Below are 20,810 nucleotides of genomic sequence, written 5' to 3'. Positions count from 1 at the left end.
TACAGCTAATAGCGGCCCTGGGGACCAAATTGTTTGTCCGTTATAAGCGTATAAATTCCGTTATATGCGAGTCCGCTATATCCGATGCTTTTTCTGCATGTTCTTAAAGGCGCACGGCAGGACCAGTGGACCACGTCCGTTATAGACGATATTCCGTTATAAGCGAGTCCACTATAAGGGCATTTTACTGTAGCACACTGTGTAGAGGGTGGTGTGTGGCTTAGCGGGTGAAGTCTGTGGCTGTGAGCGAAAGGTCACTGGTTTGAGCCCAGCCTAAGCAGAATAGTCCATGGAGCCTCGAGCAAGGCCCTTGCCCCCCAGGTCCATAGGGCTGCATGCTGGCTGTCCCTTCGCTGTCACGCCCAGATTTGCTCTCACCTGCATGTGTGAGTCACTGACAGCAAAATGGGATAGGCAAAAAGAGAATTTCCTCCTGAGGATCAATAAAGTATTATTAATCATTAATAGGTTCTAGGTCCCAAATGATAAATGTTTATGAAAACTGGACTGATTTTTTTTTCTGGGGGGAGGGGGGTTGTAATATTTGAACAATACACCAAAATTACAGGAACAGCAGTTCACAGGAAGGCTTCGTTTTTACTTTGGCCTCATTTTAAAAACCACAACAGAGAAAGTTAATGACGTGCCGAATGCTCACGAACATCCTGGTGTCCCCGCGGGGGCGGGGCGGCTGCCGGGAGGCCCATTGCTGGGAAACTGGTGGTAGGCCTTCCGCTTTAGCCTCACTTTTATTTTCCTTCAGTAAGCAGTTTTGTGACATACGCTCGTTAACCGTGCCGCTGGGTCTAGCGATAAACCCCGCAAAGCTCGTCCGGTGCCCAACAGAGATCTGGATAATTAAGACTGTTTAGATGAGGCGACTGATTACTCAATGGAAGGTTCCGGAAGAGCGGAGACACCGGCATGCGCCTCGGTCCCGTGGCCCCGGAAGCGTGCGGCTCTGCCCGCGCCTTCTCGCCTTCTCTGTGCCTTGGTGACACAGCCCTGTGGTTTCCGTGGAGACGTCGCGATGACTCGGCTGCTGTGGACCGCGGTGCATTAAATCGTTTCGAGGGCCAGAACAAATGATTATGTAATCTGCAGCTGAGAAGAATGCGATTCGCAGGCAGGGAAACGGAAAGCCCTGCTAATTAATTACAGCCAGAAACGCAGTTTTTCCCCCTTTGTTTGTAGGCCGGTTCAGGACGATGAGGCACGATGAAGATATCATGGTGCTATAGTGATGCCACTGGGATGTTTTCATACACAACTCCACTAATGATATAATTGCTCCCCCAGACATGAAAGCAGAACCTACGGAATGTTAAGTGCAGCATTTTCTCACAGCTGCATGGTCTTTACCCCCCTCCCCCCCCACACACAAGTGGATCGTGGTCACGGAGGGAAACCACATTCGCACATCATGTTATACACACGTTGCAGCAGGCCAGGTCTGGCTGCTCAGCTGCGGCTGTGGTTGCCTAGCAACACAGGGCCCGCAGCAGCGGAGCATTCAGCCCCAGTGTGTGGGGAGGGGCGGCCATTTTCCAGTCGAACCAAAAATAGAGAGCAGCGGGAGCCCTCCAACGACGAATGGGGGGGGTCAAATATAGCCGCGTCGAAGCCCCCGAAAGTCCACTGGTCAGCCACAGAGCCGAGGCTGTTTGGCACCCTAACCCTTTCCTGCTAGGTCAAGATTCCCCCCCCCCACCAACCATCTTCTGTGCCTTATTGCACTGTTTGTCCTGTTTGATGCACCAACCCCCCCCCCCCCCCCCGCAACTGTCATATAGGAATTCCTCTGAAAACACTGCAATAAACCTTGAAGCTTGTCAGATTATAAACTCAGAATGAGTGTCACGTCTGGTGAGTGGCACAGTCAGGTACTAATTCTTAATTAAATACTTCCAACTCAACTGGAACCCTAAACAGACCGAACAAGAGATGCGAGCCGCCCAGCAGACGCGCAGACGCGCCCGGCAGAGCCACCCGGCAGACGCGCACAGGCGCCCGGCAGACGCGCAGAGGAGCCCGGCAGACGCTCAGAGGCGCCCGGCAGACGCGCAGAGGCGCCCGGCAGACGCGCAGAGCCGCCCGGCAGACGCACTGCTTGTGTCTCCTCTGCAGTCAGGCCCGACTCTCACCCCACCAAGCTGAAAAAGCATCTGCATAAACCGGCCTCAAAGCGCCCCTTCCCTCGATTTCCCCCAGCACCTCGCCATTACGTGAAGCTGCCTTTTTCTCCTCCCTCCGTGACGCTCAGATCGCACCTCCCATCTTGACCACTTTCCGGAAGGTTTGTGGCTCCGAACCTTGGATTCACCCTCCGGCTAAAGCCGCACCAAGAGCCATTTCTCATAACGGAGAGTCTGCTGAGAGTTTCATTACAGCCCCCCCCACCCTTCATCTCATGCCGCCACTCAGAAAGCTGCCCTTCACTGCCTTATGGGATGGGGGGGGAGCAGCTTCCCTTTCTTCACAAGAGAATCTCCATATTCCATCTTATCCCCCCTTTCTACTGAGCAACACTATTAAATGGTTTTAAACCCTCTGACCCAAATAGCAGCTGAATTATCGATGTCATTTCCCAACAGACTTCCATTCAAATAGGTGGATAGGACTACCATGATGTCAATCACTGTTTGGCTCAGCCTAGTAACCAATGAGATAGCACCATGGTAGTCCCACCCACTGTGGCTTTCTTCCATTACTAAGGCAGACAGAATTACCTTAGCAATTGAGGTCTGTGGTTTATTGTGTCAAATGAAAGACTTGCATGACCTGCATCCTTAAATCCACAGAGTGCAAAATGCCCTTTAGATTTGCATTTATCTGTCTAGCAGATGCTTTTATCCGGAGCAAATTGAGGCAGAAAATAGAGAACAAGCACCCAGCTGTCGGGGAGCGTCCAGCGAGGGACCTGAACTGTGAAACTGAAAGTCAGGCATGCAGAGGGGCTGTAGAAACACACCGTAAGGCCCCCATATCGGGGGGGGGGGGTGTCTCGAAACGCCTTGACGACAAGGGTCCCAATAGGCGAGTGCAAAAGGCAAGAGCGTCCAGTTTTGGCAGGATCCATTAGTAAGGGCTCACTAATGAAGACGGAGCAGGTCAGTGGTCAGATGAGTTTGCTGAAGCAGCCCGATAACCATCTAGGATGCAACCGAAATCCGACTGGCCGGAGGTGACGGGGTCAAAGGGCAACAGGCTCATTTCCTGTCTCAACAATGCCAACAGTAGCTTTTTTCCTCAGTGAGTAAAACACCCAACTGAAAAGCACACATGAGATATGCACCCAAGCATCCATCCTCTACACCCGCTTGTCCTATGGATGGTCGTGGGGGTCTGGAGGATGTCTTATGGGTGCAAAGCAGAGTGTAACCAAGACCTGGGCACCACAGCATGTCCAAAGTGACACTTTTATTAAGAAAGCAGGGTCACACGATTCTTAGAGCAGTTAGAGGTTAAGGGCTTTGCTCGAGGACCCTATCGGTGACATCACTACAACAGTGACATCACTACAACCTTTCCAATCACAGGTACAACGTCCAAACCAGTTGAGCCACGTGGCATATATATGATCAACATCCATGTAATTAAACTGAATAATGATCTAAAACACCTGTTAAAAATGGTTAAATCATTTAAAATTAAGTACATTTCATAAATATCCACATTGCCAGTCAATCGCCAGGGACAGCTGGGCCACTCAGAGAGGAGAGAATCCTGGTAGGGGTTTGATGTTTTTCCTCTGTGTAGCGTTTTGGGTGCCGGGCGTTCACCAGCCACGTCCGATCGATCATTCCACTGAGCTGTCAGTCAGCAGACGTCACTCACACTCCTGCGTGCGTAATTAACGCGACCACTGACCGCGTTAAATCAGCATATTCCGGGCGAATGGCGTCCAAGCTCCGTCTCTCACTGAATCTTAATGACGGAATGACGATAAACAGAGGCCTCGCCAACGCAAACAATGAAAATATTTTCACGGGAAAGAAAAGGCCGACAGATGTCCCGTGGCGGGCGCTGAGATCGCCGCCAGCGACACGATGGGCCAGCTCTGCCGCGGATCAGTGTGACAGCCACAGCCCGCCCCGTCAAAGCATCCCCCCACCCCCCCAGCCTTTAAATCCGCATGCTCATCTGGCGACCCTAAGAGGCCAGACCCAGAGCTCAATAAGCATGCCGCGATTATCGACGCTCACTCACAAATCTGTCCCGTAATGAGAACCGGGTTTGTGCCGTGTGGCTGAGATGGATTCCTGCAGCGTGACTGCAGGGAGCGGGTCCAAAATAACCCCGTGGCATCTCAACAACCATATGATGCCTTCTGTAGCTCCAGGACTGAAGACGACAGACTGATGTATTTGTGGGCAGGCTGCTTTCAGTCTAACGGGCCTTAGTCGCCTTGGGACTCCATGCAGAAATTACAATGATCATTCATTTTTAGGTAGAGCAGCAGCAGCAGCAGCAACAACCCCCACGCCTCCCCCCACCCGGTGCTGGTTCCAGTAGAAGTCACACAGCACTTTCAGGTTCTTGTGAGTCACTCCTGATGTTCAGCAGCTTCATCAATACTTTAACCAAAAGTGATGGCTGGATATTTTATTGGGTTTACTGCCTTTGCTCAAGGGCTCCTTATGAAGCTGCAGCAGGCAACCTTGACTTGAAAAGTCCATATTTTTAACTGCCACAAGTCAATGAACCTATAAAGAAAAAAATAAAAAACTCTGAAGGTTTAGAGCAGCATCAATCCAGTCCTCGGGGGCCTCCAGACAGTTCACGTTTTTGCTCCCAACTGTGTCCTTGTCAAACAGTCCACATTTTTGCTCCCTCTCAAAATATGATCTGTCTGGGGGTCCCCGTGGACTCGTTTGAGAGACACTTCTTCAGAGAATCCGTGTTCTGATGGCTTTCAAGCCTGCTCAGAGTCCCTGGACGATTCCTTCAAAACATCCCGACGGAAACTGATAGTCAAACAATATCCTGGTCCTTTTATTTTAGGTTTTGTCCAGGTTTAATAATATAAGGGATAACTTATTCTTGTTGCGTCACGCTTCCCGTGACCTACTTTGTGAGAAAGCCAACAGCAGTGCATCAACAAGCTCTCGTTGTCATCCCCTGTCTCTGGAATAGGAAGCGCACTTGCAGTGCAGACAGTAATTAACATGCATGCGACGGCACTTTGAGGGACGAGTCAACCAACCGCCAATCACACAACAGTTCACACGTGTGAATAGAGAATCGTCTGTGGTTTTATCCTGCGTGTGGAGTTAAACCACACATACCTGCTCTTTGTGTGTGTAGGATCCTCTCACACACAATGTCAGCATTGTCCACCAGCACTTTGCTTGCCTGGATCATCTGTGGGGGGGGGGGGGAAGGGGGGAGAAGGAAGAGGTGGTTTAAAAAAAAGCAGCCAAACAGGTCTGATTTTGTCAAGAACGATTACTTTTATTTTTCTAGCAGATTCTGTCAAATACAGGATTTGAACTAGCAGCCTTCAGATCACGAGCGCAGCATCGTAACCCACTGAGCCACACAGCGCCCTGAAGGTCAAGAGGTCAACCTGGGATGCGGAGGGAAGTGTGCAGGACCTTCCACGTTAATCTGAAGATCCACTTCACGGTTGTTCAGAAATGTCCCGGGTTAAACCCAGGATTAGGTAGGAGCCCTGTGGATGTGAAACGGCACCGATTGTGTAACTGCAGGCAGGTTATGAGTATAATGCATCCGCGGCAAACCCAGGGCAAAGCACAAGGTGCAAAGCACAAGGTGGGTTAGACTTGGGAACGTTTGGTAAGTGTTCAGTAAACAAAAAGCCAGCCTGAAGGGGCACACGCCAGATCCACACGGCTCAGCTGGACACCGGAGATGGATAACAGCACTAAGCGATGATCATAAGGATCATAAGGGAGGAGGATGTGAGGGATCACTGGCATCCTCTTCCAAAATTCGACACTGTATCCTTTCAGCAGTGCCCCCCCACACACCTCCCCGGTGGGTATATTTCAGGCAAACCGCCGTCTACGGACCGAGTAGTATTCTCAGCAGGAAACCAGTAATCTGTTGACCACCGTTGAGCTGTAGGAGATGAGGGCCAGGCCCTCTGGGATTCTCATTACTCATCTGCGTTGGGTGTTTGCCGATATCCGGCACCTCACATGCCGAGCATCTCGGTATAACCAAGAACGCAGATTGTGTGTCCAGAATGGGGAAAAAAAGATGAATATTCGAGTTCCAAATATAGCAAATAGCAAAAACCAGAGCACAACACCAGCTTGGTCATTAGCTCTGGGCCAGCATTGGGCTCGTGATCCAGCCGTATAACACAGGAAGTATAGTTTAGGACTGTGTCTGACCTGCCGGTCAAATCTGCAAGTTACCATGAAGATTTAAGTGCATTAAGAAGCTAAGCGAATCACGGCCCTGAAAGCTCTCCACGTAAGCGAATCACGGCCCTGAAAGCTCTCCGCGTAAGCGAATCACGGCCCTGAAAGCTCTCCGCGTAAGCGAATCACGGCCCTGAAAGCTCTCCGCGTAAGCGAATCACGGCCCTGAAAGCTCTCCGCGTAAGCGAATCACGGCCCTGAAAGCTCTCCGCGTAAGCGAATCACGGCCCTGAAAGCTCTCCGCGTAAGCGAATCACGGCCCTGAAAGCTCTCCGCGTTTGGTCTGCCTCCAGGCGCCGTTTATGGTTCATTAACTGTTCATTCTGAGGTCAGCGCCCAGTCATGTGACCCGCAGAGGTGGCAGCCAGTCCAGTCGAGATTTCCGAGCCTCGTTTGGAAAGGGGGCGGGGGGCATTCCACAAAGCAGGATTTCCCAGGTCGCTGGATAACTTAAGCCTAACGTGAAAACTATCCAATAGGAAGAGAGATGTGACATTCCTATTGGACAATTTTTACATTTGGTTTAAGTTATCTGGATAATGATGATATCCTGCTTTGTGGGATAACCCTCAGGTCTGCCTCTGTAAGGCACTTCCCAAAGAGATGCAATATTTTCAGGACAAGGCTTCTAAGCCCACAGATCAGCTACCCTTGGGAAATCTTAGCATCGTTAAAGACGGTTTTTTTATCTTTATTTTTTACGTTAGCATTCTAGAAGGCCAGTCTCTGGGCTCTGTAACTAAACATTTCAAAGTTTATTACAAACGACGAACAAATTAGTAAATATCTTAAACTCGTAATGACGATCAGTGTTTAAATCCTATTGTTTATTAAAACAGAGCTGGGAGCTGTACTGGCTCAAAGCCCCTGGGTCTTATCTTAATATTAAAACTCACTAAGTAGGCGTTTACTGTGTGAGCCAGACTACAGCACCAACTTGCAGTGCGAATCAGACGGGGTTGTGCGTTTGTCAGATGGGACAGGCGGCTGTGGCTCCGCCCCCGGAACTCCTCTGCCAAGAACGCAGCCTAGGCACAGCTGCTAAGCGGCACGCCGTGTTCCTGTCCGGCCCGGCATTGCTTGCCAGCCAGCCAGCGGGATCCGTTCCGGCTCACGTCCGTGTTCGTCTCGCCCCCTGGCAGCGAGGTCCGAGACGCAGTGTTCCTGGTGAGGACTTAAAGCCAAAGGACCCGCACTCGCTGTTCTGGCGGGTTTGTGACTTTTTCATTCCCACAGCGGGCGCCGCTGTCCGGAAGCCACTGGGCTGCCCCCCCCTGACAGGCCCATATGACAGGGTGGTGATGTCACTCATATCTTTATCGAAAGGCTGCAGGCTCATGGTTCACGTGTTCCCTGCTCCAGTCTGAGGCTGCGACACCCCACAGACCGATCCCCCCCCCCCCCCCCAGGCTCCTCCATCCGGGTCACAGTGATGCGAAGACACAGGGATTTCTCCCCAAGGCAGAAACAGTGAAAGCATCACAGGACCCTGCAATCCTGCCCCCCCCCCCCCACAGACAAGTACCCCCGCCCCTGGATTTCCAAGCAAATCGGAAAATGTCCGTTATCTCAGGACTTGTGTGCATGTACAGCTGGACAACCGGGATTAAAGAAGTTTTTCATCCATCCATCATGTAAACCTGGTCAGGGTTGTGGTGGTGGTGTGGGGGGGGGGCAGTCTCTCTCAGCCCAGCACCAGAGTACCCAGATGGTCTCCTCACACAACACGGGGAAAAGGAGCAGACTCCACACACTGAGCGTGGGAGAGATTCGCATCTGCGGTCCTGGGGGTGCAAGGTCACAGCGATAGTCACCGAGCCGCCTGATGTTTGTTCAGCGATCTGTATTTGTAAGTTAAACGTCTGACGCGGCCGCTGAACGGCGGCCTGGCAGAAGATGGCTGCAGGGCGGCTGCGGGCTCTGCGCTCCCCCCCCCCCGGCCGTGACCAGCGCACCAGCTGTGTGGGAATGCTGCCCGGCTGGTTCTCCCCTCCCAAGTGCCGCTGGGCTACGTGAGCCAGCTGCGCCACCTGCAGGGACGAGTGCCGCCTAACGTGGGGCTCATCTGTACCCCGAGCGAAGAGCCCAAGTCCTTTACACCACAACACTCCTCCATTACCCATCATGCCCTTCTTTGCTGCTCCACAGGGTGCTATATAAGGTCATTTCTACATACAGCCATGAAACTGCATGGTCTGAATGGCCCAGAACTGCTTAGGAATATACACAGAACATTCATCCCTTCCCTGTGCAACAATTCCACGCAATACTATCTTTGATACTCTTTCACTGTTACTGTTTTTTGTTATGCATCATGTAACATTACTGTCTATTAATGTCCAAGTCGTTTTTACTGTCTAAATGAGTGTTGTGCTACTGTACACATACTTTAATCTCAAAAGGAGAATGCATCTATCAATCATCCATCCATCTATCCATCCATCCATCTTCAAATAACACTTTCCATCATTCTTCCAAGCTGTTTTTCAGGACAGGACCCTCTGCAGCTCATACTTTCATGTTATAACAGTCATAGCGGCCGCACGCGCCTCGCCCCTGGGATTTAAGGAGATGGTGGCGTGATTTTCTCTTCATCCATGTCTCCCCCTGCCAGTAAGGTGAGGTATTAACCCTCCCCACCCACACGTCGTCCTTTCCCTCAGCCACAAAGCCCCGTGGCGTGATCACCCCCCAACTCCATGATACTGCTCCCCTCTCCAAAGGCTTCGCTTTTCATACATATTCTGTACGGTACTGACACTCACCCCCAACAAACCATGAGCATCTCGCTGTGACTCATTAAGCCTTAATTCTTCAAACAGACACAGACTCACGCTCAATTCTCTCTCTTTTGCTCTCTCTGTATATTTATGGAGTGTGTGTTTCTTCCAAAAGCCTCTCCGTTTAATATCTATTCGCTAGAGCAGCCCACACACTCGTTTATCAGTCTCTCTCTTCCTCCATGCCACCCATCTCTACAGCCCATAATACCAGATATACAAGGATGACCACTCAGCCAAACCCCAAAGCAGTCACTCTAAGCTACTCTAACTGTATATGTACAGTTAGATATGCAGTCCCACCCCATTACAATCTTAAAATTCAGGTGCAACTGAAGACTTCCACCAAGACGCTACAGACATGACAAGGCAGGATAAGGAAATATCCCATCTGTCCACGTCACGCCACGCAGAAATACAAATAGATCGAACATCTCAACATGACTGCCCCCCAAGCACAAATCTTTCGTACATCACTGAAAAAAAGAAAATTAAAATGTCAAAAACAAAACACTGCAACACACATGGGATGGGACTCAGCCAGCTTACTCTGTTTTTCAAAGTAACTATAATTCGTTATTGTATTAAAAGCCATGAATAAGCAAAACCACAAACCTCAACCGGAAAAACAGGCAGATGAAGCTTTTTAAAAAAAAAAACCTCAGCAGATCTGAAATCTTTAACTCGTTCATTAAATCTCTTATTTTCAGAGGAATCCCTTGCTGCTGTAGGACCTCATTATCTCAAACAGCATCTCGCTTTTGAAACAAATCACACTGCATCGAGTGGCTCAGACGTCACATTTCAGGATCATCCAGCTTCTCTGTTTACACAACAGAGGGATGCATTTTTAGTGGCTCCATGTGTGCTCAGGACTAAAAACACCCCCCCACGAGATTAATAAAGCCGAGATTGTACAGACTGTCATCCAGAAACTCAGAGAACTCTCCCGGTCCAGTCATAAAGTTTTGGTTTATTGAACCATCTACCATCCCCGTTCTTCCACATCCCCTGGCCTGTCGGGTGCTTATGAGCCCTTTTATTTTTACTGGACACAGGAAGTGGCGTGAGGAGAGATGCAATCCAGACCCCGCCCCCCCCAGCACCCCCCACGGCTTGCTTACCGATTCGTAGGTGGTGACCACCTTCTTCAGCACGTCCGGGAGCACGCCCTGGGGCTCCAGCATGGGATACTGGTCGCTGAGGTTGAAGAGCAGCAGAGCGCTGCCATCCGCCCCGGTTAGGTGGGCCGACAGAGCCAGGATGCACTGCATGAGGTTGGCCACCGCCGGCTGGCCGCAAAGCTCCTTGAAGGGCACGATGGTGCTCTGGGGGGGCGGAGCAGAGGGAGAGAGGGGGGAGGGGCCAAGCCGTCCGTCAAACTGTCACTTTTCATCTTGGACTCCACAGTGGAGCGTGCGAGTGTGTAGAAGGAGAACAAACGTGAAAGTACAGAGAACTGAAATTATTCAGACTGGAATTTACAACTGATAACCGTTAAAGCGATACTTAAAAAATAAATTAAAAATTAAAACCATCTCACCAACCTCAACAGCCACACACACACACACACACACACACACACACACACACACACACACCTCTCGCTCTGTCCAGCCATGCCTGCGGCCTCCCTTGTCCTGGGTGATTGTGTTTGTGTCCATTTACAGGAAGTATTGATTCAGTCCCTCAATTCCCAAGCTGAAATTAACTAACTGGGGTGGGGGGGGGGGGGGGTTAGCCCCCATCCACTCGATTTGTGGGGAATTGAAAGGACACTCAATTCAATTTACGGTCCCCATTTTGCCGGGTGAGAAGCTCTTGTGTTTACATGCTACTTGCAGTGTTTTTTCTTCCGCCGTGTAAAAACAGCGAGTTGTTCTCCCCCTCCTGCATCCGGACCCCCCACCCCGACCCCCACCCCCTTAACGAGCCTCCGTTAGATTCCTTCCTGAGATGCGAGTCCTTGCATCATCGCACTTCTCTCCTGCGAATCAGCAGCGGGTTACATTTCTGTAACTGGGCAGCGGGTCCCGGCAGGTGGGAGACGCTGAAGGCATCTGACACGTGATTATCACTGAAGCGCACGTGCCGGTTCCTGCACCTACCCGACAGCGACACAGGACCAGTCAGTCCTGGGCCACACGCATCCCATCATCATTTTCATTCAGGCAGTACAGAAACCAGCTTTTTCTGGATCATGCATTCTCCACATTCTTAGTTACATTTTTTTATACAAAAAATAAAGTCAGTATTCAACTTTTTGGCTTAAACTGAAAGAAATTATGATTTCTAACAATATTTTGTCACTAATATGGCTAATAATAAATATACTGTGTTCCATAGCCTTACTGTGTTTTTTTAATTACAGGTGTTTGAGCTGCATTTTTAGAAGGTATAGCTGCATCCAGTGATTAAGGATTTGTCAGCACCGCCCTCCGCCATCCCTCGCCCCTCCCCCATCCCTCGTCCCCTCAGCAGAGGTGCTGGAAGGTCACTCCCCAGCCTGACCAATCAGCTGATCCGGTAGGGCCCCATCTATCACAGCTGTGAGTCTTAGCGGCCATTATGGCTCAGCCTTGCTGTTCTCAGCTGGTTTTCTATAAGATCTGGAGTGGGAACACTGGATTTATCTCCAGTTCATGTCTGGTACTAATCTGGTGTAGCTTTTCAAATGCAGACTGTCCCTGATTTACAACTGGGTTCCGTTCCGGCAGACGGGTCGCATGCCGGAATGTATGCATGTCGGAATAGGATGACCATGCCGACTAAGGTGAGAGAATGAGACTGGGATGGTCGCTCTGCCATTCGGGACGGGACAGTACAGCACGTTTCTCTCCTAGGGCAACTGTCCTGCGGTTAGCGTGGCACCACCAGGAGGGCAGGGGGGTAGCCAGCCAAAATTCATACATAGTTACTTATTTTCTTCCCCAGGTATAACGTCGGTAGTATGTACACGCTGTCCTACATCACCGAGGTTGTAAGTTGGAGTCTATATGGAGAGCAGTGGTATGGTGGCTCAGAGGGCGACACTGCAGCTCCCAGGTTTGAGGTGTTTGCGTCCCGTTCGTTGCTCTTTGCTATACGTTGGCGTTGCCCCAACTGGATACTCCAAAACTGAGGAAGTCAGGTCAACTGGTGCCTCTTTACCTCCCCAAAGCGAGTGCATGTGCCCTGCGATAGACTGCCATCCCATGGAGAGCATCCCTGGTGCTCCAGACTCACTGCGATCCTGTGCTTATGGATAACGTCTTCTGCAGAGAAATAAATCGACTATGTTTGCAGAGTCACAGCACTCCGTTTATGGAGTTCCCGAGTCCTGGAGTTCAACCCGAACCAAAACAAGACGAAACGAACACAAGGCCTGGTGTTGCTTCACCAGCGGGCCCGAGCAGAAAGCCTTCCTTCGTGCCAAAAGATTTACGAGCATAAAAACTCTTTGTACTTAATTACAGCAGAGGGATGACATTCATAGAGAGGGCAGCGAGGACGGGCCTCACCGTTAGTGCTGACACTGCATTATCAGGGAAGGCAGCGAAGCACTAACAGCAGAGTAAAAATAGAGTACAGTTTAAACAGGGCCTGAAATGAGAGATGGAATCTGGCCCAGCCAGGCTGTGTAAAGGCAACAGCAGTGATAATACATTACATCTCACATCCCTTTTTGTATTTATATTTCAAAGACTTATGTATGGTTTCGTGTCATTTTTATTTGTGCTAGGCGAGTGGGGGGAATGTATGAACAAACCAGATTGCAAGCTTTCAATTACAAAGAAAATGTCAGCTTAGATTTACAGTCACTTATTTAGCCGACGTTTTGATCCAGAGTGACGTTCGTTGTTGAGAGCGGGGTCCAGGCCCCTCCCTGGACGTCCTCCCTCATTGTAGCAGAACGCAAGACACGGCCACGGTTGCCATTCTGCAGAAACCAGCCAATGTTCAGGTCCATCCTGTGGCCCGGAGTCTGGATGTTCATGGCTACAACCTGGCAACCACACTTCCAGAAGTCCTGGGGATTCATGTTGCTCAAGTTGATTCTCATGGGGTTAAACTCAGGCTAAGAAATTCTACACTGTGCCCCCACTGTGCCCTCAATAGCCTTGCTGAAGGGCCCAAAGACGAAATCACTGTGCAGACCACTGCATTAAAACCTGTGGGTTTGAAGTGACGAGTGGCTGTATAAAGCACTTTTACAAGTGATTCACTGCACATGAAGACAGAAGGGGACACGTATATATAAACAGGCACGTTCTGCACACATTAATACAGCTAAAACTAGGACAGCCTTGAATTCATCTGCACTTTTCATTGCACTCAGAAGGCAGCTAAACCAAGACACTTAATGTTTTACCTCCCTATTAAAAAAAAGACACTCCCAAGACAGTTCTGTGCCGTGGTGATGAGGCCAAGCGAGACGCACGTCTTCAGGCACCCGCACCTCACTCATCGGCGACCGACGCGCCTTATCCAGCGTGCCGCACGTCACGGCAGGCACCCGCACCTCACTCATCCGCGACTGCAGCGCCTTATCCAGCATGCGGCACGTCACGGCAGGCACCCGCACCTCACTCATCCGCGACTGCAGCGCCTTATCCAGCATGCGGCACGTCACGGCAGGCACCCGCACCTCACTCATCCGCGACTGACGCGCCTTATCCAGCATGCGGCACGTCACGGCAGGCACCCGCACCTCACTCATCCGCGACTGCAGCGCCTTATCCAGCATGCCGCACGTCACGGCAGGCACCCGCACCTCACTCATCCGCGACTGCAGCGCCTTATCCAGCATGCGGCACGTCACGGCAGGCACCCGCACCTCACTCATCCGCGACTGCAGCGCCTTATCCAGCATGCGGCACGTCACGGCAGGCACCCGCACCTCACTCATCCGCGACTGACGCGCCTTATCCAGCATGCCGCACGTCTTCAGGCACCCGCACCTCACTCATCGGCGACCGACGCGCCTTATCCAGCATGCCGCACGTCACGGCAGGCACCCGCACCTCACTCATCCGCGACTGACGCGCCTTATCCAGCATGCCGCACGTCACGGCAGGCACCCGCACCTCACTCATCCGCGACTGCAGCGCCTTATCCAGCATGCCGCACGTCACGGCAGGCACCCGCACCTCACTCATCCGCGACTGACGCGCCTTATCCAGCATGCCGCACGTCACGGCAGGCACCCGCACCTCACTCATCCGCGACTGCAGCACCTTATCCAGCATGCCGCACGTCACGGCAGGCACCCGCACCTCACTCATCCGCGACTGACGTGCCTTATCCAGCATGCTGCACGGGGATGACATGCGGCCCTGAAGCTGAGGACTACGGTGGCCCAGCTGCGACACGCAGAGTGTCAGCTTCATTTCTTTGTCGTCACGGCAATTTAACAGGATGCGCTTCAGCGCTTTCACATGATCATCTTTAATAAATCATGGGAAAGAGCAGATAATGTAAACTGGCATCAGACTCATCTCATTAAATTTACTTCAGTAAATTAATTTTACATACCAAAACACCTTTAACTCAGTTACAGAACAACAATTTCACTTATATCCCTATGCGTGAGCAGATTTTTATATATATTTTTTTTAATCTAAGTAGTGTATTGGCCAATATATAAAACAATTCAGAATCAGAATCAGAAAAACTTTATTGATCCCGGAGGAAATTGCTCAAAGAGTTTAGCTGGGGTGGGGTTCAAACTCACACAGACATACGTCCATTGGATATTAAATCCAATGGATTTAATCTTAAATCTTAATTGCCCACCTTGGACCCAGGGGGTGGAGTACGTTCCATTCTTCTTGATATTCGTGAGTTATGACCTCAAGCTTAAGCACAGAAACAGAATCTCTGTCTTATTTGTACATTTACACCAGGCTTTTCCACCGATCCCTCTCCATGGACAGATGTGCCAGTGTTCCTGCTACCTGGAGTCCACCATCTCCAGGGTTAGGCTTAGGGTTAGGCTTAGGGTTAGGCTTAGGGTTAGGCTTAGGGTTAGGCTTAGGGTTAGGCTGATTCAGTCTTACTGCTTAGCGAGAATTTCCCCCTTTTCCCCCCTGAAGCAGACATACATTTCATTTTGGATATATTCTTTTCACTTGCGGTCAGCTTTATTAAACAAAAATGCCAATGTTTATAATGCTCACTTGATGTATTATATTGATTAGCTTCTCAGAGCGCTTTTTTGTTTTCAAGCTGAAATGAAGGAGGCTAAGACCGAATGTTCCAGAAGGAGAAATCACACACAGGGTGATAAGATGAAGCAGAATATTCCATTTCTGAAAGCAACATCAGAAAAATAAAAAGCGGCATTGCACCTCACACTGACCTTAAAAACTTCCTTTAGTTCTCCTTACTTATTGGAATGAAGTGGTGGCTCTGAGGCTAGAGATCTGTGCCAGCCACTGGAAGGTTACTGGTTCAAATCCCGTGAAAACCCAGAGTGATTCTACTCCATTGGGCCCTTGAGCAAGGCCCTTAACCTGCAATTGGTTCGTCCTGGGTATGATGTTAATCTACATCCAGCCCTATAAGGAGGTGCTCCAGCTTACAGGGAATAACCAGGATGTTGGTGGCAGGATTGGCACTCCAGCCACCGGAAAACACTGGTCCATTCGGACTAGTGTGGTGCTGAAGTATCACCTGCCACATGGCTACACTCAGGTTCTCATCCCTGAAGTGGTTTGTTGTATGGTGGGTGCGGCAACACGCTGTAATCAGTGTATACTCCTCCTCTCCTCACCGTTTTAACATGAGTTGTTTTTGAAAAACAGTGAAAAAAAGTTTGTTATGATCACTTCATGTAAGCACATGCATACACGGGCCCAGCCTTACCTGCATGTTCTCACGGAGGTCCGTAGCCTCTTTCAGTGGCTGCATGGCAGTCTTGAAGACCTCATCCACGGCTTTGATGACCAATATCCTCATTGTGGCATATTCCCGATTCCGTTTGGCTTTCCGCACAGACAGCCCCCGCTTATGCGGCTTGCCCCCACCCCGGCGGTTGGTGATGGCCACGTGGACAAACAGCCAGGCGTGGGGCAGCAGGTCGCCCGTGAGTGAATATAAGGGGACATGGCGAAAGCCAGGCTGGATGCACTCAAATGGGATGGTGTACTGTCCAATGAACTCATCCCCAATGAAGTCGTCATCCAACACAACAAAGCGCACCATCGCTAGTTCCGGCAGGTTGATCTCAAACTCGAAGCTCTCGTCGAAGATGGGATTGTCGCCATTCTGGTTGACCGTTTTCGTCTTCTGCTCAGCACAGTCAGCTGGAATACCGTGTATTTCCACGTAGACATAGGGATCAACAACATCCCCCTTGGCACCAGAGCCCTTAGGTTTGGGGAAGTTCTGCCCGCTGATGATCTTGATATGGAAAAGCTGAGGCGACACACCGGGGACAGAGTCTTTGGAGTTAGCTCTGAAATAGGAAACTTCCTCTCTCATTATAGCAGGACGCAAGACGTAACCACAGTTGCCATTCTGCCGAAACCAGCCGATGTCCAGGTCCATCATGAGGCCTGGAGTCTGGAAGTTCATGGCTACAATCTGGCAGCCACACTTCCAGAAGTCCTGGGGGTTCATGTTGCTCGAGTCGATTCTCATGGGGCTTGGGTAAACTCGGGCTAAAAACTTCTTGTTATAGTTGACAAAGTCACCAGGGTGGTCGCTTGTGCAGCGGCTGGCGAAGGCCTCGTTGAATGAACAGAACTCCCAGTACTTTTGGTTCTGGAATGCAGCCTGGAAGTCCTTAAACGCAACAGATTTGCACAACGTCACCAAGTCAGAAAGCTCTTTTAAGAGCTGGAACCTCTTGGGTGGTGAAACATTTTGCTGCTCTCCCCCGTCGCTGCTCATCCTCTGTGACATTTCAGCCCCTTCGTCCTCATCAGTCACATCCCCTTCAGTGCCGGTGCAGTTTGCTGGCAATTTCTTACCCTTCAGCAAAATCTTTCCTTTCAGGTCAGAAGGAGAAGGCAAGTAGTTCTCATCTGCCTTTGGAGGATCAGTGTGGATTTTATCTCCCAAGATTTTTTTTAGGTGCTGGACCATCACCTTTTGCTGCTTTATTGAACAGTGGTTCTCCAAACAAAGAATCAAGGGGAAATCGGAGGCAACGAAAGCATAACGGTTGATGACGTCAATGACACTTCGGAAGACTATCTGCGATGTCATTGTGTGGCCCGTGTAAATAACTGGTTCGTTGTCTGGCCCATCCCAGACATCCAGCTCCACACTCCTGCAGCCCATCTTGAGAGCACGAATGTACCCTGTGATGTCAGAGGGGCCACGGAACTGGTCCTCAATTAGGTAGGTATTGTGGGAAGAGTTGATGTAATAGTGGGAGATGGGCTGGGTCATGTCCTGACATACCTTCTTGTGCTCAGGGTCAAATATGTGGCACTCGGGTGACGTGAGGTAATTGGTGAAGCCATCGAGGGACAGCCAACCATTGACACGACCTTCCTTTGAAGGCTCATACTTCAGTATCACCTCCAGGCTGGTTTCTTCACTGACCTGCACCATGCCTTGCTCTGCCTCCAGGAACCTCATCAAATCCTTGGTGTCCAGAAACTCTTTGTTGCTGGAGAACTGGACCAACAGAAAGTAAATCTCAGGTCGGGTGCAGAGGTCATGAAAGACTTCGATGAACTCCTCCTTGGTGACGTCACTCCCGATTTTGTCTTTGGCTTTGTGGAACTCCTTGAACTTTAGCTCGACTTTGATGTTTTTAACACCGGGATTTATGCGTTTGATCAAGTCAGTGGCCGAACTGAGACTTATCTCCTTGTTGTTACGGATGTCGGCAGCAGAGAAGATCTCGGACAGCCAGGAGGAGCGGAGGTTGTCCTGGCTGCTCTCAATCATATCTATCGTGTGCTTCCCGTAAGAAATCATATACCTAAGACCCGTAACCCAGATATTTGCCACATCTGCACTGTTTGCCACCAAGTCCAGGGACTCAAAGTTCTCCCCATATATAATAGAGAATGCGCAGTCCTCAGATATTTGATCGTAAACGCCATTGGCTCGGAAGATGTCCGTGTTCTTTCCCGTTCGCACCTCCTTGATGGACTTGACGTCAATCTTGGCTTTTTCTGACTCTTTCTTAGAGGGCTCCCACCTGAGGGACTGCATGTCAGCCTCCAGGAGGAAGTACCGGTGGTAGACCCGAGAGTTGGAGCGCACCTTCTTCAGCTCAGAGCCCTCCACCATGGCGTTGATGCAATCGCTGGCGCTGCTGATCTTCTTCTCTGTGGGCATGCTGCTGAAGGAGACAGTCTTCTTCCTTTCCCTGCGCTGCCTCGAACCATCCTGTCAAATGCAAAAGGACAGCAAAAAGTTAGCGGAAGTGAAGGCTGGATGGACCCCTGGGTTGCTCTGAGGGTGGCGGTCAAAATTTTGAAAACAAATCAAAAACGTCTTTATTATGTTAGAATCAGGCCAAGCTAATACAAATAGAAAAATGTACTGCCTGTGTTATAACAAGCTAGACTTTCAGAAGAAGCACATCATGAAACCATCTGGACAACTTAACACCCACATTTTGCACTTGGATATTACATTCCAATTATGATTGATTATAATGTGCCATTAATAATTATTATTCCTAGCATAAACTTATTTAAATTGCAAGCATTAATTAAAACCATAATAATCAATAGTCCATTATCGAGAAAAAGCATTTGTGTTTAATTCCATTCACCCTTTAACGCCAAAAAAACTTTGCTGATGTACAAGTCTGTAACAGAAATGCAAAAAGGGAAAATAAAAGTGCAGGTTTCAGCTGTGGGGAACAGTTCAGCTGATTGGTTGGGGGGGGGGGGGTATGAGGGGCAGAGGAAATGAACAGTGATGCAATAACAAATGTAAGTGAACATAAACTTTGAGGTGTGGGAGATGAAAGGTTTCCCTACCAGCAGGGGACAATAGGTCACCATCTTTGTTTATAGGGCTAATTAGAGTGCAGTTGGCAGCTCGAGCTGGAGTGGGACGCAGTGGGACGCAGTGGGACGCAGGGGGGACACGTTCGGATGAGACAGCCCACCGAGCCTTAGTCCCGCGACCTCCCACACGCCCCGGTTACACAAAGCCAGCCTGCCTGCCTGATGACTGCACTGCAGCATCACACGCTGCCACAAACATCATTTGAGACAGTTAAATATCAAATTATGATCCTCCCCACTGACTTCTGCTTCAACATCTAGCAAAAAGATCAGGATAAATATTTTTTTCACCGGCTCTTTGAACCCCTTGAGGTTCGGTTCTTCAAATGGCTGATCCTCCAGATCTCTGAAGTTTAGCTGCATTCACACAATCTACTGATGTACTTTAAGGTTTCAGTCTAAGCCCTAAGCTTGTAAACGAGGGGAAAAACAGAAACGAAATTTACAACTGGTTTTACAAGTTTCTGAAGGTCGACACCAGAGTCGACCAGAATCACCTTTGCGAACCGAGCAGCACCAGCCCGACAGGGATAGTGACAGGATTTCTAACATCGCCAAAAATCATGTGAAACCACAGGAAAAGCCTCCCTTAACCAGAGCTACACAGGCTTTCCAATGATTACCCAGAGAACTCCTGTTTGACTTGAAATTACCTTTTGCTGAGGAATGATTCCCCTTACGGTGCATAGATAAACCTGCATGGCAGGTATCCCAATTGAACCAGCAGAGGGCGCTGTAGTTAAGGTTACTTGCTTACACCGATTAGTCCCTTGTAAGATAAACAGTTAACCTTAGACTACCCCAGTGGATGATGCCTGTGTCATGTCCTATATCTGGAAACAGAAGAGGCTCCAATATGAAGTCAGATATTTTACATGCTACCAGAGCATTGTACTGTATTCCAAGAAAGAAACCTGGTAACAAAAGACACAAAGAATATCTTCAGGTCTACAGCTGCAGCTCGAAATCAGAAATGGGGGCAGAAACGGCAGTTCCCTCTCGGTATAAATGCACGAGTTACGGAGCCACATGTGAACGTACAGAGCAATTTGAGCAGATGCTGTCTGACAGCTTGCATACTAACTTCGTGAAAACACAAAACCTCCTAAACGATGGAGCTAAAACCGCACACCACAGATACAAGTTCTCCGGAATTCTCCAAAAGGGTTAAAAGGTACCTCACGATAACAGTGCACGGCTAGCAATGTGCCTGTTTGTTTCTCAGCTGTGTCACGGCGAGACGGTAAAAATACAGCTTCAGCCACCCTAACTGCAATTCGTAAAGACTCCAGGAAAACCAGGATGCAGCTACTGCACCTCCCAGAAAAAAAAAAAAAGAATCATTTACTACGAAGATGCAGCGCAGCGTCAGGGGGTGTCGTATGTGCGAGGCGAGTGCGGTTGATTCAGCGAAGCTCACAATTTGTGTCGCAAACAGGAAGCCAGTGAGAGGTGTGTTTCCGTTAGCGGGCAGCTGACTCCACATGCCAAGCCGTGTCGGATCCGTGAGAAGGACCCAGAGCGCGGTGGCAGGCTGAGGGGGACGTAACGCCGCATCTGCTGAACGTGTGCTGGTTTACTGGAAAACCACCTCAATCGAGGCACTGCGGGCTCTGCAGTTTTTTACTGTATAAATCAGTTGTTCATGTGATATTATTACAAGCGATTTAAAA

General features: G+C 49.8%; 1 protein-coding gene across 3 annotated transcripts in view; it reads right to left on the bottom strand.

Moving 5' to 3' along the window:
- Window positions 1-20,810, bottom strand: part of LOC111842783 (inactive phospholipase C-like protein 2) — a 42,072-nt gene that overhangs the window by 5,884 nt on the left and 15,378 nt on the right. For all 3 annotated transcript variants that reach the window (XM_023809740.2, XM_023809742.2, XM_023809739.2), the window contains exons 3-5: window positions 16,019-18,505; window positions 10,297-10,500; window positions 5,289-5,364 (exon numbers count right to left, since the gene is read on the bottom strand). In XM_023809740.2, coding sequence (XP_023665508.2) covers window positions 5,289-5,364; window positions 10,297-10,500; window positions 16,019-18,505 — 2,767 coding nt within the window. The remainder of the gene's footprint in view (window positions 1-5,288; window positions 5,365-10,296; window positions 10,501-16,018; window positions 18,506-20,810) is intronic.

Source organism: Paramormyrops kingsleyae, chromosome 23 (genome assembly GCF_048594095.1).
Source record: "Paramormyrops kingsleyae isolate MSU_618 chromosome 23, PKINGS_0.4, whole genome shotgun sequence".
Classification (NCBI taxonomy): Eukaryota; Metazoa; Chordata; class Actinopteri; order Osteoglossiformes; family Mormyridae; genus Paramormyrops; species Paramormyrops kingsleyae.
Note: the sequence above shows the minus strand (reverse complement) of the source record. Positions and strands in the feature narration are given on the sequence as shown.